The sequence below is a fragment of the Hemicordylus capensis genome, chromosome 13 (genome assembly GCF_027244095.1).
Source record: "Hemicordylus capensis ecotype Gifberg chromosome 13, rHemCap1.1.pri, whole genome shotgun sequence".
NCBI lineage: Eukaryota > Metazoa > Chordata > Lepidosauria > Squamata > Cordylidae > Hemicordylus > Hemicordylus capensis.
The window spans coordinates 10,579,988-10,602,573 of record NC_069669.1 but is presented as its reverse complement, the minus strand read 5'-3'; the positions used below and the strand labels follow the sequence as shown (position 1 = coordinate 10,602,573).

At 50.7% G+C, this 22,586-nt stretch overlaps 2 protein-coding genes across 11 annotated transcripts in view; one reads left to right on the top strand and one right to left on the bottom strand.

Annotated features, from left to right (window-relative positions):
* The window catches only part of PPL (periplakin), a 65,991-nt gene extending 59,209 nt beyond the window's left edge, over positions 1 to 6,782 (top strand). For all 6 annotated transcript variants that reach the window (XM_053276602.1, XM_053276603.1, XM_053276601.1 and 3 more), the window contains 3 exons: positions 829 to 945; positions 1,641 to 1,733; positions 2,999 to 6,782. In XM_053276602.1, the coding sequence (XP_053132577.1) occupies positions 829 to 945; positions 1,641 to 1,733; positions 2,999 to 5,662 (2,874 nt within the window). In that variant the 3' untranslated portion in view covers positions 5,663 to 6,782. The remainder of the gene's footprint in view (positions 1 to 828; positions 946 to 1,640; positions 1,734 to 2,998) is intronic.
* A 615-nt stretch (positions 6,783 to 7,397) lies between these two features.
* The window catches only part of UBN1 (ubinuclein 1), a 31,762-nt gene continuing 16,573 nt past the window's right edge, over positions 7,398 to 22,586 (bottom strand). For 3 of the 5 annotated variants that reach the window (XM_053276558.1, XM_053276562.1, XM_053276559.1), the window contains exons 12-19: positions 22,280 to 22,408; positions 21,540 to 21,683; positions 19,837 to 19,887; positions 17,554 to 17,596; positions 15,748 to 17,004; positions 14,717 to 14,969; positions 12,234 to 12,323; positions 7,398 to 10,269 (exon numbers count right to left, since the gene is read on the bottom strand). In XM_053276558.1, the coding sequence (XP_053132533.1) occupies positions 10,217 to 10,269; positions 12,234 to 12,323; positions 14,717 to 14,969; positions 15,748 to 17,004; positions 17,554 to 17,596; positions 19,837 to 19,887; positions 21,540 to 21,683; positions 22,280 to 22,408 (2,020 nt within the window). In that variant the 3' untranslated portion in view covers positions 7,398 to 10,216. The remainder of the gene's footprint in view (positions 10,270 to 12,233; positions 12,324 to 14,716; positions 14,970 to 15,747; positions 17,005 to 17,553; positions 17,597 to 19,836; positions 19,888 to 21,539; positions 21,684 to 22,279; positions 22,409 to 22,586) is intronic. The other 2 variants (XM_053276560.1, XM_053276561.1) reach the window with 2 other exon arrangements.

Genomic DNA, 22,586 nt, shown 5'->3' with positions numbered 1-22,586 from the left:
AGCCCGTGGACCTCGAAGGGATGCTTACGGGCTGGGGGGGACCCCCTGGAGAGATGTAGTCGTGTCTAATTCTTTGTAAAAAGGACTGTGTCCTACGTGATGTAGTGGTTACGATACTGGGGAGGCCCGAGTTCAAATCCCTGTTCAGCAATAAAACTCACTGGTTGTCTCTGGGGCAATCACTCATCTCTCAGCCTAACTGATATAAATGTAGTTAATAAATAATATACAAGCCTTTCCTGCCACCCATGTTGTCGAATATCACTTCACCCTGAGAAAGTGTAGCTCAAGACACACATCTGTCAAGCTTTGGAACTCACAGCCAGGGCGAATACAAAATGGGAAAGGGGTAGATTTCTTCTGCCTTTTGCTGGGCATTGTTTGGGAGAGGGCAGAACTGGGATTCTAATCCTAGTAACTGAGAGTACAGACTCTAGGGCTGTTGTATAAAAGGATAACATTTTGTCCCTATTCCCATAATATGCAACGCATGTACCGTCTGTGTGGTATATGTATGCGATTGTGGAGTTGTACACATGTATGCTTACTTAGGTTGCACTCAGGATGTTTACAGCAAAAACACAGGCGATATTCTACATTTTCAAGGGATTTTTCAAGAGACTAATCCTTCTAGTGGATTTTAAAATAAAGACAGGCCCAGTCACTTGCACAAAAAGAGGTGCCCAGATAGACACCTACAATAGATGTGACTAGCCCTGACAGGCAAGGCAGCGGCACTGGAGGAAAAGACAGGAGACCGACATGAAGATTCTCTCCCGGGCTCTTCTAGGCATGCATTTCCCACAACTTCTCTCTTTCCCCCTGCAGGACTACGAACTAGAAGCAGAGAAACTGAGGTCCATCCTGGACCTGGAAAATGGCCGCAATGGTTTCATGAACAAGAGACCCAGACTACAGTCTCCAGCTGCTAAAGTGAAGGAAGAGGTACAAACTACCCAAAGGTCATGTCTTGTATAGATTTCTGAAAGAGCTGGAAATGTTAGGATCCTTATGGACACACAACCTGCGGGTGTGAGGGAGGTACTGGCAGACTTGGGGTAACCCACAGATGTGTTGGTTTCACCAAAATCTGAATGGGGAAAAATTGAACTGCCCCAGTGGAACTCAGTGGAGCAGAATGCTTGCAGACTCAGGGCAGGTAACAGACAAGATGGGCGGAGCTAATGAAACTTGGTGGTAAGGAGGGCTTGAAGAGTAGTCTCTCAGGATTCTCACAATCACTCTGCTCAGACACAGAGTCGAGTAACTCATGCACACCAGAGATATATTGCAACCTTGTTGCAGGTCCATACTTGTATGAAATAATAATACAACTTCAGTGCTGAGGTTTGGAGGAGAGTCCAGTGCAGATTTCTGCCAGAAGCTATTCTGTGGAGGATTTCAGCATCTCTCGCTCTCGGAGTGATTACCATGTACCCCTAATAACTGTTTCCTCCTCAATCCTTTTTGTTGCTATGTCTCTTTATGAAGATCAAAACATTAATATATATTTGAAAAAGAGAGATGGATTCTGTGATTGGTAGTAGGCTTTGACCTTTTAAAAAGCTCCTGACTCGACTGCAAATTGCTTTGGTGTTTCTTTCCTCCTTCTGAACGTGCCTTTTATTCTGCATCTGTAGGAAGCAATCCTGGCTGCCAAGTTCACAGAGGTGAATGCTGTCAACAGACAGAGGCTGCAGAACCTGGAGTTTGCTCAGAGTCTCCTGAGACAAGTGAGTGGGAGAAAGGATGCTAGGCAGCGAGGTCTCCAAGCACCTCCTCTGGAAAGGGAGAGGAAAAGGTCACCCCCTTATTCACATCCCACAGGGAACAGGGAGGGCTCTTCCAGGTGACAAACTGTCTCTAAAACATGTAAAATACACAGGCAACAGGATCATAATTTGGGGATATCATTTCTGGTTCTGTTACTGGTATTTTGCACATTTCAGACACGATAATATTGAAGGGTTTTGTTAAAAGGTGGCTTTATAAGCAGGAGGTGTTCTCTTGCCAGTAGGTATATAGAATTTGAAAATTTGCTTATGGATATGGTCCTCTACACAGCGGGGAAATGACTGGATTAGCAAGCCAGAGATTGATGGTTCAAATCCCCACTGGGGGTTATTTTATATTCATAATTCATATTCTATATGAATGTGTTTCTCAGACTATGGGAAACACCTATACCGGGCAGCAGCGATACAGGAAGATGCTGAAAGGCATCATCTCACACTGTGTGGGAGATGGTAATGGTAAACTCCTCCTGTATTCCACCAAAGACAAGCACAGGGCTCTGTTGGTACTAAGAGTCGACACCGACTCGATGGCACACTTTACCTTTACTTTATGGTCATCAAAAGAGAGGTAACATGTCTGACTCAGTTACCTTTGGAAATGCTCCAAAGCTGCTTCAATGAGATTTCTTTCCACAAAGAAAATACAGGACTAATTAACTTGCCCATAAATTAGGGACTATAGATCTAATATCATGAAAATTACTGGGAAACCTAGACTCCCTTTCTCATAACACTGTTTGCAGAAAATAAGTAGGGGTTGGTACAAAGCAGCCTTGGATTTAAATCCACCCCTTTGGTCCAGAGGCAGAGGGTGATGGCAGTAGATCACAGGATGCAACAAATAATCCTTGGTTTTCATTTTTAAGGAGCATTTTTTTAAAAAAATCATGTTTTTAGGAAATAATCGTCTCCAATTAGGCAACAGGTTTCCAAACAGTTAATACAAAATAGAAAGAAAGAAAGAAAGAAAGAAAGAAAGAAAGAAAGAAAGAAAGAAAGAAAGAAAGAAAGAAAGAAAGAAAAGCAGAATTCAGCCCATTACTGTCTCAGGCAGTTTCATATACTTTCAAAAGTGGTCACTGGGCAAAATTAGTCTCCAATGGGGCAGGGTGGGGTGGTCCAGAGAAAGAGGGACACTCCCTTCTACACTAAAGCTAGCTTAGGTAGACTCTTGAGTTGACTTTCCCTTCTTTCCTCAACAGCAACCAGAGGTCCACGTGACGCAGGAGTCTGTCCAGACCAGCAGGTCAGAGAGGCCACTGGAAGAGCTCTGGAAGCTAAAGAAGGAGCTGGATGACGAGAGCCAGTCTCGCCAGCAGCTGGAGGCCGAGATCAAGGTCATCCAGGATAACATCCTCCTCTTGCAGAAACAGAGGCCACAGGAGACGGTCGTCAGGAAGGAGGTGGTGAAGAATGTGCCTGACCCGCAGCTGGATGAGAACTTCCACAAGATGCAGCAGAACCTGGCGGAAGAACAGCGCAAGAACCAGGCCCTCCAGGATGAACTGGCAGCCCTGAAGTTCAAGCTGCGGGTTTTGGAGCACGAGAAGAGGGAAGGCGGGCAGGAGTACGTGGTCAAGGAGGTCCTGCGCATCGAACCAGACAAGGCGCAGGCAGAGGAGATCCTGAAGCTGAAAGAGGAGCTAGAGGAACTCAAGAGGCAGGAAGGAACCCGGGAAAACGAGATGGGCCTTCTGCGGCGCCAGGTGACTGCTCTCTCCAACGAGAAGAACAAGGAGCAGGAGAAGGTGACGGAGAAGGAAGTGCTGAAGCTGCAGAACGACCCCCAGCTGGAGGCGGAGTATCAGCTGCTGCAGGAGAACAAGCAGAAGGAGAGCAGCCTGAGGCATCAGCAAGAGGAGGAGCTCCGTTTCCTGCAGGAGAAACTGAAACGGCTGGAGAAGGAGCGGGCGATGGCGGAGGGCAAGATCACCGTCAAGGAGGTGCTGAAAGTGGAGAAGGATCTGGCGACGGAACGGGAAGTGATCGAGCTACGGCGGCAGTACGAAGAAGAGAAGGCCAAAGGGCGCTCCAGTGAGAGGGAGAAGGCCGAGCTCCTCAGGAAGATCCAGGCCCTGGAAGAGGAGAATGCCAAAGTGATCATCCAGGAGAAAGTTCGGGAAATTGTTCGCCCAGACCCCACGGCAGAGAACGAAGTGGCCAACCTCCGCCTGGAGCTGGTGGAGCAGCAGAGGAGATACCGAGGTGGGGAGGAGGAGCTGAGGAGCTGCCAGAACGAGCTGGCTTCTCTGAGGAACCGAGGGCCCCAGGTGGAGGTGCAGGAAATCATCAAGGAGGTTATCAAGTACAAGACCGACCCAGAGACCGAGATGGAGCTGCAGCATCTCAGGAATGATATTGTGGATAGGACCAGAGCCATCGAGAGAGCAGACCTGGAGATCTACCAGCTAAAGCAAGAAATCCAGACACTGAAAGATGCCAAGCCGCAGGTGCAGGTGAAGGAAGTGGTGCAGGAGGTGCTGCAGTACCGGGAAGACCCCCAGACGAGAAAAGAAGTGGAGTCCCTGAAAACTCAGTTGGCCGAAGAGCAGAAGAAGCATTTGGACCTGGAGAGGGAGAGGGAGCTGCAAGAGGAGAAGATCAGGCAGAAAGAGGAGGAGCTCTCCCAGGTGAAGGAGAAGGTGGTGCAGCAGGAGGTGGTGAAGCTGGAACAAGACCCTGCCTTGAAAGCCGAGGTCAGCTCCTTCTCACAGAGCATAGAGAACGAGCTGCAGCAGATCGACTCTCTTCGGGATGAGATGCGGAAGCTGCAGCGGAGGCGGTCGGAGCTGGAGCGCCAGCTGGATGAGCTGGAGAAAGAGAGGCAAGCCCGCAGGGAGGCGGAGCTTGAGGTGCAGAGGCTGAAGATCCGGCTAAGCGAGCTGGAGCAGCAGGAGAAGGATACGACGGAGAGAGTCACTGTGAAGCAGAAGGTGATCCTTCAGCAAGACCCACAGCAGGAGAAAGAGCACGCCCTCCTCAAGCTAGAGCTGGAGGAGGAAAAGCACCGGAGACAAGTCCTGCAGGCCGAGCTGGAGGCCTTGTGCAAGAAACTGCAAGTGCTGGAGAAGATGGAGGTGAAGGAGAAAGTGGTCTTTTCAGAGAGTGTCCAAGTGGAGAAAGGAGACACTGAATACGAGATTCAGAAACTCAAGAACAACCTGGAGGAGGAAAGCCGGCGGAAGATGGAACTGGATGCAGACATCAACAGGCTGGAGGCCAAATTATCGGAAGTGGAGTTCAACAACTCCAAGTCTTCCAAAGAGCTGGACTTCTTGCGGGAAGAGAACCACAAACTACACCTAGAAAAGCAGAACCTGCTGCTGGAGACGAGGCGCTTGCAATCAGAGATCGAGCTCACCGTGACGGAAGCCCGGGATCTGAGGAACATGTCGCAAGTCGATAGTGGCGTGAATCTCGACTCCCGGTTCCAGTCTTTGGAGCGAGAGCTGGAAGATCTGAAGCGGTTATCTCATGAGAAGGATGGTGAGATCGAACAGCTCCAAACCCGTCTCCAGACAGTGGCCATCAAGAGAGAGCAGCGAGAGAATCACTTGCGGCGATCCATTGTCGTCATTGACCCAGACACCGGGAAAGAGATGTCTCCAGAAGAAGCCCACACACTTGGGCTTATTGAGTGGAATTTGTACGTCAAGCTGAAGAGCCAGGAATGCGACTGGGAGGAGATCTCAATGAAAGGGCCCACTGGCGAATCTTCAGTCATCCTCGACAGAAAGTCCGGGAGAAAATTCTCCATCGAAGACGCCTTGAAGAGCGGAAGGTTAACCACAGCTCAGTACAATAGTTACCTCAACAAAGAGATATCTATCCAGGAGCTGGCTGTTCTAGTGTCTGGACAGAAATAGCTGCTCCCTCCTCCAAGGTGAAATACAAGAACTGTTCATAAGCAGCTGGCCCAGAGCTGAACTACTTGTCACAAACTCAAGACTTCTACCTATTGTCTCCCCAAGGGTCTATTCCCAACAAAATGTAGTGCCTGTGTTCAACCTTAGGGTGCTTTTAAGCCGCCCTTGCTTGCTTGAATCCAACATGTAAGAAGCTTGCCAAACCCGGTCAATGCCACACAGTGTCAAGGCAGCAAGTTATGCTTTCCCTCACCCACCTATTATTCCATGCACTCAGGAAGCCAAAAAGCAAAGAAACAATCCCATGGTGGTGGGAGTTCTGTCTTCGCCAGCACTTCCCTCTTGGTGGCTGAGAGTGTGAGTTGTAAGCTGGGCAAAATATTTCAATCGCAGCTCAGTCATGAACTCACAAGGTCACTTGAGGCAAGCCATTGTTTTTCAGCCTTAGCCGGTCATGCTGGCAACATGGGCCTAATACCAGACTACCTTATAGGGCTCTTGTGAGGATAGTACATGAAACCAACTGAACATTCTAAAGACTTACAGAAGATTGTTGTCATGGCACAAACTGGCCTGTTCTCCTGCACAATATTCTAAAGACAAGGAAAAGCCAACGCAAGGAAAATCAAGCAAATTCGATCAGAAATGAAGGCCCACTGCTGGTCTGAATGGTAGCCTAAAAGCCAGTGTACTGGATATGAGCGATAGTAGAAGCTTCAGCAGAAGCTGGTATGTAAGCAAGTACAATTCTCTTCTATATAATCCACTGTTAAGACACTGGCATGTAGTCAAGGATGATGTTGGATCTTGGATGATCAGAGTGCCTTTATACTGCCTGGAGGTGGTCAAATTGAGGCGCGCTGTGTGTGTGTGTGTGTGTGTGAGGACTTTCATGTCTTTCAAGTCATACCCTTATAAGGATCACCCTCACTCCTTAAAAAGGAAGGGAGATCAGGAGAAAAATGTTACAGTGACCAAGCCCAAGAAGTGTTGCAGTTATATTTGTGCTGGTGTTTTGCTGACTTAGTTGTACTCAACTCTATGTATTCTCTGTGTATTTGTTGTAGAAGGGAATGGGACATTTTATTTATACCCCAAAATAAAATGGGAAAAAACGTGATCTGTCCTCTCCTCACCGCTTTAAAAAAAAATTGCCTGTTCACTTAAGCTGAAATACATAAAAATGGTCTCACTTGCATCTAGTACTGACTGCCTGGTAAGAAAAACAGACAGGATGGGAAATTCATGGAGTCTGCCATAAAGCCGTATTTCACAATCCTAAGCAGGTGCTAGGGAGAAAACCCTGTGGAACTGAGCATTCCAAGAATGTTGGCTTTTATTCAAAGGAAAAAAACACCATGTTTCTAGTCCTTTTGGACTAGAGGCCACTGTCTGGTGAGATTTCCATGGATTGGGGAAGATTTCAGGGGTCTACCAAGCTCACTATTGCTCCAGCTGCTTAGAATAAATGATACAAGCTAAACAAATATGTACAGGTGCACAGTTGTACACAGGAATTAATCTTTTCTTATGACAAAACTTCAGAATCCTATGTCAAGGTAATGTTTTAAATGCAGAAATATCAGCAACTCTGACCATGGCCTCTAATATAGCTGGCAACAGCTGAGATGGGTTCATCTCTACCGTTTTGATGTCAGAAACATCAGCTGATCCAGCAGTGCCATCCATGGTCCTCCTGGTTTTTATTGCTTTCGGGGAGAGAATGACAACAGCATTTTGGAAACTGAAAAAACAATTTTATTCCATTGCTGTATACAAGATTAAACCATTTTTAAATGCCACTTCCACCCTCCGCAGTACCTAGAAAGACCCCTTCCCCTTGCCCTCCCACTCCCACACACACAAAAATAAATCGCAGCTCTTCCCACAGAAAAAAAGAAACTGCTCTTCTAAGTTTAAGTGCCATCAGGTGGCGCGCACGCCCACCGTAAACAACGTCTCCCCCCCCAAGGGTCTAAACCAAGGCAGAGACCCCATGTACTCTGCTCTAGTACGTACACACACACACTCTCTCTCTCTCTCTCACACACACACACACACTCAAACACACACACAACGCCAGGGCAACATTTGATTAAGTTCTCTCACTTCTTGAGAACACAAAACAGAATAAGGGGAAAGAAAGAAAGAAAAAAACCAGGGGCAGGGGGAAGAAATCTCACAGGATTTCCACCACATAACATTTCCCTGAGGCAAGAGGCTTTATGACGTTTTCTTTTGAAAATAAGGGGGTTCTGCTGCAACTATGGCCTGTACAGATACACGGCAGCAGAAGCTTTTGAGTGAGAATGTGTTGTGGGGGGGAGTTATGGGTAGCTCAGGAAAGGCCTGAATCCTGTCGAGTGCTGAGCACTAGTGCCAACCAAGGTCAAGCTGCTCTCAAGACATAACCAGCACACAGCAGGACTGAGCCTTGATTTTTAAAAAATAAAATAAAAGGGGCGGGGGTACCCAAACGCTTAAAAGGAAAGTCCCATCTATTAACATGGCTGTGCTTCAAAACTAGCAACTTTGAAATTTGGTCTTTGGCTCTTTTGCTACAAACTAGAATTTAAAAAAGGAAACAACTTGATTGTGGTCGACAAGTTCTGAAATTCTCCAATGCGTCTTGCTAGAAATACAAAACTGTCGAGCGTTTTTGCCAAGATTGACTCAGAATCCAAAGTGGGCCTTGTCGGAGGAAAGGGCTGATCTCCGGAAGTGGTTTGGAGGCCCCCAATCTAAAAACAGAGCTCTTGAGGATTTTATTTTTATTTTTTAAACAAAGCCTGGAGTTAAACATTATTTTTGGATCAAGTGCTTTCGGTTCCTGAAGAAGAAACCGGCCAGCTTGCAAGGGGAAAGGGCACATCCTCAGAACGGAGAGGAGCCATGTCGCTTATGATGAGAAAGAGCCCTTCATTCAGGGCCGTTGCTTCCCGTTTCTCGCTTGCTTGGTTTTCCACAAGAGGAATGAGAGTGGCAAGGTCCTGGCAGCCCAGGGGTCACACCCAGCCCACAAGCAAGCAGGGGAGCAACTCCTGAGGTTTTTAGCCCAGCAATCCTGTGTCACGGGGTGTGTGGGGAGAGTGTTCAGGTGGAAGGGAAAATTGAAGCACACCGGTTGCTGGGTCTTCCACCCACCCCATGGCCTCTGCCCTGCTTCTAGTGATGTAGCTCTGCCCTAGAGGTGGCCCCTGCATGGTGTGGTGGGGGTCAGCTGCTTGCCTTCAAACAAGCCAGGCTGCTCAACCAGCTCTGGAGCATCATTTCTGCCAGCCAGCAGAGAGGAGCATCAGTGATCCTGGTCACGCGGCTCCCTTCAGCCCCGCATCTTAAGAAAGAGGGAGCAGAACCCGGCAAGGAAGTCTCTTGTGCAAGCACCACTGGAAGGAAGAAGACCTCACCCCGTTTCCAGCCACTGAAAAGCAAAGGGCCCTGGAGGGCTGGCCCCTGCTGCCCTGACCCATGGGCCCCCCAGATGCAAGCACGGCATGCCCATGTGGGCAAGGGTCACCGTTTCCCCTTTCGCTCTGCAGAGAAGTTAGCCCGGCCACATCTGCCTGGGCATGAAGCCCATGAAGCTCCTTTCGCCTGCTGAGCAAAGCAGGGAGTGCCCTTGACCTGGGCTGCCTGCCGAGCTCTGGGTCAGGAGCAACAGCTTTAGGGTCAGTAGGGACCGGGGACGGAACTCGGCAGGAGCCGGATCTCGAGGTTAAATCTGGAGAGTTCGGTGCCCCCCCCCCCGCCCCCCGGAAAAAAGCTCTATTAAATAAAACCGGATGCATCTTAAATAAAGATCCATTTTAAAAAACAAAAACAACGATCACCACCATAAAATTAAAGGGGCTCGAAATGTTCTGCACTCTTGCTCCACCATAAAAGGCACTGGAATCACGGCTTCGCTCGACACCACGACATGCGGGAAAGGGCCTCCTGTCCAATCCAATGCATCCAATGGTCACGGTGGGGTGGGGGGATGGGGCAGGGAAGCAAAAAAAAAAAAAAAGGTTACAAAATCCAGTCCAATGTCCATGAGTGCATCCCGGGGCCTCTCGAGTCCCCACTGTCCTTCGGGGAGGACCCCAGGGCTGACTGACTTTACAGAAGCTGCCAAAAGAGGTTGCTCTTCCGGGCAACATGAGCACAACTTCATTACAGGGGCTGAGGAACTCGGCTGAGTTTCTCCCTTTTGCCGGGCTGAAGCCAGGCAAGTACGCCGCCACCGAAGAGCACCTTCACAGGATCCACTGCAGAAACGGAAGAGGAGGGGGTCGCTGGGCTGGGGAGGTGCTTGGCTTCAAGTGACCTACCCAGAGCTGGTGGGGAAGATGATGGGAAAGCAGCGGCCAGAGCTGTGCCGGTAAGTGCTTCCTTTCTCCAGGCGGGGCACGGATGATGCCCACTGAAAGCTGCTGGTCCAAAGCGGGGGAGAGCCTCCAAGTAGGCTCCGTTCAGAAGGGAAAGATGGAAGGTGGGGGGAGAGACCCCGTTGCTGTCGCTGCATCCGGCAGGTCCCCATCAGGGCTGGCAGGGCTCTCTCCTTCAGAGCAGTCATAACTTGCGCGGCGGCACACTGGACCCTTTCCCGTGAAGCTGGGAAGTGTCTGAAAAAGAGGCAAAGGGAGGGCATTTAGTCACCCCGACTGGAAGGGGCCGAGAGCAGCACAAGGGCGCGAGCTCTTAGAACGCATCGCCAGCAAGCCAAAGGGACAAGCGATTCCTGGGTGGTTGGAAGGAAGACATACACACTGCAAGCCAAAATCCTGCAAGTGACATAAGCACATGAGAACAGCCCTGCTGGATCAGGCCCAAGGAGGCCCATCTAGTTCAGCACCCCGTTTCACACAGTGGCCCACCAGATGCCGCCGGAAGCCTACAGCAGGAGTCAAGGGCACGCCCTGTGACATGTCCTGCGGAGAGAATCCTATCCTCCAAACACCCAGGGTGTGGCTTGGGTGGGCCTTTCCTAATGTCAGCCAGCCAGGCATTGGGCAAAGAGTCCAGGTGAGAGTAGGGAACAATGTTCCCTGCGACAGGGACTCCCCAGAGTTTGGCAAGGGCAATGCTGAGTTTCCCCGCCAAAAAGCCACTGTAGCCAGGGATGAGGGGAACTGTAGTCAACAAATTCTGGGAATCCCTGGCATAGAAGACCCTGGTAGGGAAGCCTGCATGCTGGATGACAAGACCCAAGTCAACACGGGCTGAGAAAACCAAGTCTTTCTCTGGCGGGGCAGGCAAAAGAGCCTCGGCGCCTGCCTGAGGACTCTACCACTTCCGTAGAGGCTGTACCACTTCGAACTGCAGGTGGAGAGGTCACATGCTCACCTGAGTAGAATAAGGCATAATTCCTTGCAAGCAGAAAGCTAGCACAATAGGGCTGAACCAGGGAACCTTTCAGAGAACCCCTGCTAACTGGGCAAAGAGGCACCTTTTAATGTGGTGATTCTCTGGCCCTCTCCACCCCCAGCACAGGACCTCCAGTGACTGTCGCTGGTGTCTGTCTTGTGTTTCTTTTTAGACTGTGCGCCCTTTGCCATCTTATTTATTTATTATGTCTCTGTGTAAACTGCCCTGAGCCATTTTTGGAAAGGCAGTATAAAAGTCGAATTAATCATCATCATCATCATCATCTCCTCCTCATTTTGGAGGTGGGTTTTTTTTTTTTTTTGCAACCAATATTTTATGTCTGGCCTTGACAAACATTCTTTGGATTTAGGAGACAGCTCAAAAATTTAGGTGCCAGAGAGTGGACACTTGGCAGGATGTCTAGAGTTGGTGATGGACACTGTCGAGGGATTGGGTTAATGGGCTTCTCTGTAACAAGTAACAGACTTCACGGCAGGCGTCGCTCCCAGCCCAACCTGGAGATGCTGCCAGGGATGGAACCTGGGACCACCTGCATGCCAAGCAGATGCTCTGCTATGCAGCCACAACCCCACCCCCTCAGGGGAATATCTGACAGTGCTCCCACATGTCATCTCCCACCCAAATGCAAACCAAGGTGGGCCCTACTTAGCATAGGGGCCAATTCATTCTTGCTACCACCAGCTCTTCACACACTCTCTATAAAATACCTAAGGCGAATAACAAAACCGAGAGCAACGAGACATTTAAGAACTACAGCCGAATGCAACACGGTAGCATCAAAACTAACACCAAAGGGATGCGGCAGCAGCAAACAATAGACAAGTCGGTTGCTATGGCAGTCGGTGTGCTCTTTAGGGAGGAGGCAAGAAGAGGAAAGAAAACCCCAAGGAGCTGCCCCCAGGACGAAGGGCGGCTTCCCAGGAAACAAAGCGGCCGGCGTGGGGCTGATGGCGCTATCCGAGCAGCCCCTCCCCAGGCCCCCCCCCCCCCCGGCATGCTCAGAGAAAACCGCCTCTGCAGCCAAGCAGCTCAGGAGTTGGCGGCTGCCCAGCTGCGTGGCAGGGCCAAGCTCCCCACCCCACAGCCGGTGCCATGCAGGCCACAAACGCCAAGCTTTCTCTTGCCACAAGGAAGAGGCCCCTGCAGGATGACGCATGGACACACACGAGACCAACGGGGAAGGCGGCGGCGGCGGCGTTACCTGGCAAGGTGTGTGATAAATGGGCAGGCGGAGCAGAGTGTGGGAGGGGAGCTGCCTGGAGCAGGCTGGAGGGCAAGCCTGCCAAAAGACCTGCAAAGAACGGGGCGGGGGGGGGGAGGAGGAGGAGGAGAGTGAGAGAAAAGGACAAAGAAACAAGATGCACAATGAAGACAGGAATGAACGGAGGGGATGCCTCCAGGGGGATTCCGGCGAGCAGCTCTCCTGCCCCCAGGTGCGCCCACTTCCAGAGTCGGCAATCAAGTGCAACCAGCTTTTCTGGCAGGCTCCGGGGCTCACCTGGGTGAGACACCGGGCCTGGCTTGTCCCACAGCCCCGGCTGAGCAACCTGTCACACGCCCGCTCAGGGGCGGGCGCTGATCAGTTCTGGGCAGCAGGACGCGCAGACCCAGGCGGAGGTTAAGACGAAGGGATCTGAAGGCTGGGGCTGGGGCGTGGGATCTGGGGAAGCCCATTCTCACGAGCAAGTTACCGTTGTGTGATGGGACAGGTTGGAGGGCTCTCAGAGGGGCTTTGGAGACAAAAATGAGGGCCCCTGCCCCATCTCTTTACGTATCTGTCTTATACTCTGCTTCACAAGCAAGGCAACTCATCACTGTTAAACCACGGTTCTCAAAAGGTGGGTTCCCAGAGGTTGTGGGACCAGAACTCCCATCATAGGCTTTCGCCAGTGGCTGGGCTGATGGGAGCTGCAGTCCAACACCATCCCAGGCTTGATCACCCCTGTGTCAAGCCATACAGCATAGAGACAATCAAATCCGCATCTCCCCACGCAGCCGACACACACAGCCGAAGCACAGCCAGCCACAGAATCAGAAGCAGCAGATCGACTGACCCGGATCACACTGACGGGCTGTGGAGTGCCCGGGCAAACAGAACTGGCACTCAAACGTCATTCAAATAAATGTCAGTCAAATAGGTAGGGGAGGCCGTTCCACCAAAAAAAAGGGGGCCACCACTGAGAAGGCCCCATTCCTGGAAGCCATCCACCTCCCTTCAGAAGCAGTGGGCACCCAAAGGCAAGGCTTCCGGCCAAGCTCTTCGCCTTCTGGTAGCTGCCTATGTGGGCAGGCCACCTTTCAGGTATTTTGGTCCCAAGTCCACCTAGGTTTTAGAGCAGGTGTTGTGCCCAACTCAAACGCCACAGTGAGCCAGAACCAACCAAGACTCGGCGTGCAGGGGACAAGGCAAATGTTCAGCGCATTATTTACATTAAAGTGATTAACAATATTAATGAAAGCAATTGCAAAGTGTGGATCTTTCCCCCCTTGTCAAGGGACCCGACGTTTTATTTATTTATTTTTTTGATTTCTATACCGGCCTTCCAAAAATGGCTCAGGGCGGTTTACACAGAGAAATAACAAATAAATAAGATGGCTCCCTATCCCCAAAGGGCTCACAATCTGAAAAGAAACACAAGATAGACACCAGCAACAGTCACTGGAGGGATGCTGTGGTGGGGGTGGATAGGGCCAGTTACTCTTTCCCTGCTTGCTAAATAAAGAGAACCATCACGTTTTAACCAAGAGCAGTTATAACCATAAAGTAGGCCCTGGCCTGGCTAAGTCAGTGGGGCCGCTGGAGTAAATGGCAGCCCCACACAAATGCCAAGTCCTCTCCTCCCCCATAAATAACAGTTGCTTCCCGGCTGCAGTTCTAGGCATGCTTACTTGGGAGTAAGTCTCACTCAGTATGTATTTCTCAGAGTCAACATGCATAGGATGGTGCTGTAAGGCAGTTTCTGGAGAGGATGGCCCTCCTTGGAGAAGGGGGGACTTGATGGGAAAAGTGACCTCCTGCCTTTCTGGGGTGCTGCAGCTGAAAGATATTCCATCCTGTGGGCCAGCAAAAGGGTGTGCCTGGGCCAGATCCGATCTGACCTCTGCCATGGGATGTGGGGATGGCCAGTAGCCTGGATGTCTTTAAAAGGGGCTCAGACAAAATCACAGAGGACAGGTCTATCAATGGCTACTAGTCTGGTGGCTATAGGCCACCTCCAGCATCAGAGGCAGGATGCCTCCAAATACCAGTTGCAGGAGAGGAACAGCAGGAGAGAGGGCATGTCCTCAGCTCTTGACTGGAGGCATCTGGTGGGCCACTGGGGGAAACAGGACGCTGGACTAGATAGGCTTTGGGCCTGACCAAGCAAGGCTGTTCTTATTGTCTTACCACCTATTCCTGCCCTGTGAATGTTGTGTGAAACTACCCTAAATCCTTTGGCTTTCCAAAAGTACAGCGACTGCAAGCACACACACATGCCCCCAGAGGTGGGCATGGAAAGGTGAACTGAATCCACCCTAGATCTAGCCCTGTCAAGAAGAGACCTGAAGCTTCTGAACACACACATGCTCACGCAGGCAGAAGCCTCAAGCAAACTGCATCAGCGATGGCAAATCTGCAGAAGCACTTCCAGCTTTGGGCAAACAGGCACACACATCCCCCCAATCCCCCCTCCCCCCACTTACTGTGGCTGAGGCCGTGGTGGAAAGTCCCTGGGGCTGGTCCCGTGACAATGGCGTCCTTGGACACCCCAGCCTTGGGGGAGGATTCGGAGCTGAAGGAGATCACGTGGAGAGGGAAGGAATGGATCGGCGAGATAATCCCCAGCGGGGTGGAGCTCAGGGCTGCAGGCAGCTTTGGGTTGCCGGGCTTGTAGGGTGGAGACAGGACGTTCAAGGAAGACGAGCTGGTTAGCAGCACCGCTCCGCCGGCTCCTTTCTGGGGAGGGGAGGGAAGGAAACGCCAGTCAGTACAGCAGAGCAACGGGATGGAGGCCCGCTGACAAGGCGTCAGCAAGAGGCCCTATACTGGGTGTGCATCACACAGCCCTGGGAAAATGGCGGGTGGCCTTAGGAACATAGGAAGCTGCCTTATACAGAGTCAGACCCTTAGTCCTGCTAGCTGGGTATTGTCTACACCAGGGATTCTCAACACTGGGTCCCCAGATGTTATTGGACTTCAACTCCCATAATCCCCAGCCCCAGTGGCCTTTGGTTGGGGATTGTGGGAGTTGAAGTCCATCAACATCTGGGGACCCAAGGTGGAGAACCCCTGGTCTACATGGACTGGCAGCGGCTCTTTAAGGCTCCATGCAGGAGTCTTTCCCAGCCCTGCCTGGAGATGCTGCCAGGGCTGCCTCTGGGACCTCCTGCATGCAAAGCAGATGCTCTGCCTCTGTGGCTGGGGATGACGGGAGTTCTAGTCCAACCGCCTAAGAGGACCCAAGGCTGCGATCCCCTGACCTAGAGATCTCACTGAACAAGCCACATTATAACAGTGTCCGCACTGTGGTGGAAAGGGAGGGGGACCCTTCTCGAAATCTACAACCTCCCTCCAATATTAACCAAGTCAGGCCCCCTGCCCCCCCAGGCTTCTAAAGGGTCCTCAATAAGACCCTTTTGCCCCCTCTGATCCCCCCCAATTAGAGCACTGCTTTGCAGATCGAGAGCCTGCAATCTAGGAAGTCACCCATCCGGCCAGTTGAGGGGCCACTTACTGGCACCGAGGTAGAGGCGGCAGTGTTGCTGACCACAGCTGGCTTGAGGGAGGACGTCAGCAGCTTGGCTACCCCTTGGGTCCCACCACTCGAGCTGACGTTCGGACCCCCCGGCGGAGCCACCAAGGTCAGCTTCTGGGAGACCAGCGTCTTCTTCGCCAGGGAACTGGGAGACGAGCGGCTGGGAGCCTGCCCAGGGGAGGAGAGGGACGCGCCTGGCAGCAGGGCGCCCGAGGAGGAAGAGGAGGAGGAGGAGGAAGAGCAGCTCTGGTTGGCCGACACGCTGGGCGTGGAGCCGCTGGAGGAAGCCATGTGCCTGGAAAGGGCCACGAAGGGCGACTTGAAGGACAGCCCCAGTGAGCTGCCCGGATGCTTCGTTGTGTAGCTCAGGGAGGCCGAAGAGGAATTGGGAGTCTTGTGGGAGCTGCTGGATGCTGGGGAGGCAGCCAAAGAAGAGGACGACGATGACGAAGAGTGGAAGCTGGGGGCCTTGGCGGGCGGCTTGGCCGGCTGCTGGAGGACAGGGCGCGGGGGCAGTGGGGAAATGGCTTTGGGGCTCTGCAGCTTGACAAAGGGAGGGGAAGGGGGGAATTTTGACGGCTGACCGGCCAGAGGAAACCCCTTCGGCTGGGGGACTGGCACCGGGGTCGACGTCTGGGGCCCGTGAACGGTGCGTGCAAGGCTGTGATGCTTCTGTTTGGACGGGTGGGTCTCCACGGGTTTGCTGGGGAGGGTCTGGCAGGAGAGCTCTTTGTAAGCAGAGCTCTCGGACTTTTTGTCTGGAGGGGGCTGGCCAAGCGCCAAGGCCTGCTCGGCCAGGAAGTTGAGAGGGGACTGCAGAGCACTGCCAGCGGGTGACGGGGCGGGCGAAGGGCTCAGCTTGGAGAAGCTTCTCTTCTCTTCCAGGCTCGCTTGGACCGGGGGCTTCTCCGGAGGCGTCTTCAGGATGGCGGGCAGGGTGAAGTCCGGACTGCCCCCGGTCCGGCTGTTCAGCGCAGCCAGCTCCTTGGAGACGGCTTCCAAGGAAGAGGTGGCGTTGTGGATCAGGTCTTCATCCAGAGAGTCGTCCAGACTGAAGGAGGCTGGGGGAGCCACACCGCTCGACACTGGGGTTGAGCTCATGGCCAAGAGCTCCCGGGTTTGCGGGCTGAGGCCAACCGTCACTCCCTGCGGCTCAGGAGAAAGGGAGGCTGCGCTACTCGAGTGGAGGAACGACACAGCAAGGGGCATCTTCTTCTCTGGCTTCCCAGAGTGCTCCTGAAACGAAGCACAACCGGGATTAGTAAACCTTTAAATGCTCTCCCCAGTTATTTCTTGGGTTTATTTAAAATCCTGTTCCTAATGCGAGAAAAACACACCCACAAATATTTTACAAAGGAATATAACAAACCATCAAGAGTCACGACCTTAAAAATGAATAAAAACACAAATCACAGCCAATAATGCATATGGGTAAATATTATCCTGTTAGTATTCCAGTACAGAATATATGAAATTCATCTCTTCATCTTCTGAATTTTTGGAAGAGGTTAATTGGAGCGTGGCCACTATCTTCAACACACGTCTAAACCCAACTTAATCTGATCAATTTCTTCCAAGCGTTGGCTATAAAAAGCTTAGCTGGAGTCAACAGGTACATAATTAAAGATAATCTTTTAATACTTGTATGGATCCAAAACAAAACTGATCTGGGATCATGTGGTCAGTAGCATCCTGACATTTCTTTTACGGCCAGTCAATGACCATTCGGACCACCAGACAGGCAACGTCTTGGCTTGCAGCACTCACAACGGTCCAATTGCTCACCTTGCCCTTCACCTTGGGAGGAGCCATGACTCTCTTCTTTGCTCTGTAGGGGGACACAAGCAAGCCAGGGGCTCATTTTACAACCAGGAGAGACTGAAATGCTCCGGGGACCTCCAGAGATGGCTTCCTCAGAAGGTCTTAGGCTGGCTTACAGTCCCAGGAGGACCCAAGTCAATTTCAACTGATCAGTGAAGGAGGATTGCTGGTCCTGAGGTAGCAAGCATGAATGGTATCCTTTGCTAAGCAGGGTCTGACCTGATTTGCACTGGAATGGGAGTCCACATGTGAGCACTCTTAAGATCTTCCCCTTCTGAAATCGCTTTGGGAAGAGCGCCTGCCTGCCTGCACATAGAAGGTTCCAAGTTCCCTCCCTGGCAGCATCTCTGAGACTAGGGCTGAGAGAGACTCCTGCCTGCAACCTTGGAGAAGCCACTGCTAGGCTGGGCAGACCAGTGGTTCCCAACCAGGGTTCCTCCAGATGTTGCTGAGCTACAACTCCCATCACCCCCAGACACTTGTAGCTGGGGATGATGGGAGCTGTAGTTCAGCAACATCTGGAGGAGCCCTGGTTGGGAAACACGGCTGTAGAGAAGCCTGAGCTAGACAGGCCAATGGTCTGTCTTGGCAGAAGTTCTCCCAAAGGTCAGTATCTTTAGGGCAGAGTTTCTTCACTTTTTTTTGCTCCTAGGAGCCCCACAGATCCTCAGTTACTACCCATGAGCTCCCGCCCCATTTATATATGATACTTTTATCAAGGCTCCTGTAAATGTTAGAGGAAAATAAGGACTTGAGACAGTTATTTTCACCAATGCGAAAACCCAGAAGCAAATTAAATTCAGTGCAGCAGACATATTCCGTGGAGTACCTTGGCCTACCTCAAACCGCAGGAAATGAACTTTGGGGGGGGGCTGATTTAGGGGACAGTATGCTTGAGAGTGGCAGTGCATATGCCTGGCATGCAGAAGGACCCCTGCTTCATTGCTGCCGTCTTCAAGACCTGAGGTCTCTTTGCTGCCCATCTGAGCAGACAGCACTGGGCTGGGTGGGCCAACAATTACGGCAGCATCCTGTGTTCAGACAAGCAGTTTTTGACACCAAGGTGTGTGCACATATACTACTGGGGAGACCCAGGAGCCAACAGCTGCTTGGCTTTGAAATGAATGGAGAGATCTTGGGCCAGTCGTGCTCTCTCTCAGCCTACCCTGACTTAACAGATCGAATGTGACATCATTACGTGGGAGGAGAACCAAATACGCCACCCAGAGGGAGGGCAGAATAAATATGGCATATGGGAGACCCCTGAATATCATGGGGATATTGCTCCAGGAAAACTCCATGTAAGTTAAATACGCAACATTCAAATACTAAACCTAATCCAAGAAGTGGAACATAGGAAGCTGCCATATATCCAATCAGACCATTGGTTTATCTAGCTCAGTATTGTCTATACAGACTGGCAGCAGCTTCTCTAAGGTTGCAGGCAGGAGTCTCTCTCAGTCCGGAGATGCTGCCAGGGAGGAAACCTGGAACCTTCTGCTCTTCCCAGAGCGGCTCCATCCCCTGAGGGGAATATCTTTTCAGTGCTCACACTGCTAGTCTCCCATTCATATGCAACCAGGGCAGACCCTGCTTAGCTAAGGGGACAAGTCATGCTTGCTACCACAAGACCAGCTCTCTTCCCATAGATCAGATCTCTCAAGTGGGGTTAGGTTCTGGGTGGGCTGCTTCTGCGGGTTTTAAGTTTAAATACCTAGTTGCTTGCTGCTTTTCAGGTGGAACGTGGGGGATGGATATTTAAACTCCAAACCCCCAGGAGCAGCCTCCACGCTGCTCCAGGAAGTTTAAAGTTTAAATACCCATCCCTGCATGATAGCTGAGAAGTGGTGAGAGACTGGCTATTTAAACTTTAAACACCCAGGAGCAGTCTTTGCACCATATTTCAGCTGGTGCATGGACAGCTCTAAGTGGACCAATTTAGTTAGAGGTATTTAAAGCAATTTCCCAAGCAGAAAACGGCCATGGATCATAGAAACTACCCCCACAGAAACCCAACTGGTCTACAAGGAAGTTGCCCCCAGATGGGTGAAACCGTGAGAAATGAACCTGTGAAAGTAAAGGGCCGCCTGTAATCATCAGCACTGAGAACGGGGCTTGCAGTGGTTTGGCTGGAAAATCCCTGTGTTTGAGAATGTCCAGACTCCCATGGAGCAATGCCAGACACGAGTGAAAGGCCACCTAAAGAACAGGTGTGCCAGGAAGCGTTAACTGCGGGCAGATACTCACAGGAGCGATGTGAGGTGCCCGTGCACTCGCCTGCTTTCCTTGAAAAGCGTCCTGAAAGAGAAGATGGGAAGCAAGCGGCTGAGTCAGCCCGGTCACTCAGTCAGAGCAAGAACCCAGTGCTGTCTGAGCAGCAGAAATGGGTCTTTCAAGGACTATTTCCTGCGCCAGCGTTGCTAGCTGAATCCTGAAAACCACAACTTCCATGCTTTAAATAACACAAATTTAAGTTTCTAGACCTCATGAGGGTAAAGGAAAGCCATGGGAACAGGCAAGCAGCATTCGGTACAGGTTTAAAAAGCCACCCTGCAGAGGGACTTGTCCCTCCTGCTACATTATAGGCTCGCAAATCAAACACCTCCAGCTTGAGGAAACACATGGCTGCTTTGTATATTGTGTTTCTAAACACAACGAGCCTGCAAGGGTCCCTTTTGACTGTTACGACCGCTTTACAAAGCCAGAAGTTTTATTATTTATTCAGTGCAGCATTTGCCTGTGGTCTTTGTTTGCACGGGCAACGAATGAAGCAACCTCTTTTACAACTGCGGCTTCTGTCACTCCTCGCAGAGTTAACCACACTGAGCTGTATTTGCCTTTGATTCATTTTGGTTGCCAGGAGCTCTTCAAATGGCTACTCTCTTCTTGGGCTTTTCAGGTCCTGCCGACTGCCAGCCACATGGTCTCTGCAGTCGGAGCACAGCACGAGAAGTTCTGTAACAAGCTCCGAAGGAGCCTGCATGCGAGAACTGAATGTGGGCCCCATTGGATAGTTTCCCCAAAGGGATCAATTGGAAACTCAAAGAGTTTGAGGATTCCCAAATGGCTGAGCAGAAAGCTCTGAGATTTGACATGGTGTTCCTACATGATGACACCATAAAGCATGGTTATGCTGGTGAGAGATTGCAATAAAAGTATCTATTGAGCATAAATTGTGTGGACTTGCAAAGCTATTGGGTTCACACACTGATTTTTAATGAATTTTTAAAAAGTTTTAAGAACTTATTAAGAAGTTCATAATTGTTTCGTTTCATGGCAGAAAATTACAAAAGGTTCTGTAATTGAACCCCCCACTCTATAATTCAAGCTTCATTTAAAGGAAACAGCCCCTTTCCTTCACATAAAAGGAGTAGTGCCCCAATTTATTTTTGAAGCCCATGTTATAAATCAAGAATGCCTGGGCAGAAAGTTCTCAAAATTCATAAGGGAGTAGCACACAATGATAGCATTAAATGTGTGGCCATTCTAGGAGATTAGTCCACCCACTGATTTTTTTAACTTTTTAAAAAATTCATTAAAAATCAGTGGGCGGACTGATCTCTTGAACCACCACACATTTAATGCTATCATCATGCAGGAATGGCATGTGAAATTTCAGAGCTTTCTGCCCAGCCTTTTGGGAGTTACATATTAATATTTTTTAGGTTCCCACTGATCCCTATGAAAAAAAATTACGATTTACATTGGAAATTCGGGCTCGGCTCCCCCCCTAGCGGTGACCCGTGTTCCTTGCACACATTCGCTCAATTGTAGATCCACCACTGCCCCAGCCATATAACTGAGTCAGACACAGTTAAGGGCAAGTCACGTAACGATTCATCTGTTTCCTGCTGTCAAAATGTCGTTCTGCTGGGCTCCCCAGTGCCATGACTGATGTGTCTTTGGGGTCCTTTAGTATACTGTCTCTTCTTAGCCATGCTTCTACTTACCTGGATTGCATCCATCCCTTTGGCCAAAGAGGTTTGACTTCAGTATCCAGGAAGGTCTTCACATAATCCTCCATTGACTGGGCCTTGTTCTTCTCCAGTTCGTACCCATCAAGTTTGATCTTCACCACCTGGCAGAGCAAATCCCTAAAGGAGAAAGAAAGTTTCCGACAAGGCTGCCTATTTCCCCTCACAGAGCGCACTCAATTAACCCAGTTCAGAAGGATATTTTAAACATGACCTGAATCTATCGATTCAGTTCTGAAATTTGGAACGTAGTTTATTCACCATTCTAAAAGCAAGACAACACTCAAAGTTCTACACCCAATTTAGCAATAAAACAGAGTCCAATTCCAGCTAAGCCAGATAACTGGTACACTGGAAACAGGTGACCCTGTGAACCACGAAGTCCTCGGGCCAAGTAATATAAGCACATGGGAAAGTCTCTCCTATGAGTCAGGTTATGGTCCATCCAGCTCAGTACTGTCTACAGCAGGCCTGCTCAATTTTGGTCAATGAGTTTTGTTCTGAGCAGCAGTATCAAGGCAGTGTGCACCTGCATTCAGAATGGGGCCTTCCTGATTCAGCCTGAGAGGGGTCTAAAATTAACTGAGCGGACATCAAAAAACATGTGAGTGTGCACAAAAACGCATGCCTTAGAGGGAGCACTGCCCTGAACTCCTCCTGTGCTGCCCTGCAGCCTGGAATCTAAAAAGGAACTCTAAGAACAAGCCACTGCCAACCTGATTTCGTCGTTCCACTGAAATTTCTTCCGGGGCCCCATGATCCGCTTCCCTCCTTTGTCGTCATCCTCTTCGTCCTCGGAACAAACCCGCTCCCTTTGCTCCTTGTCCTTCTCCTCCTCCAGCATCCTAAGAAGAAGAGAGGAACGCTGAAAGGCAGTGGAGCTGCTGGGCCCCATACGGAGCTCCCTTGAAAAGCGAGCATGCAGTTCCCCGAGCCAGGCCGCTCTAGAAAGGGGCATGGGAGACGACTCAAGGATCTGATCGGCAGTTCTACCCCAGGGCTAGAGCTTGGGGCGTGTAGAGA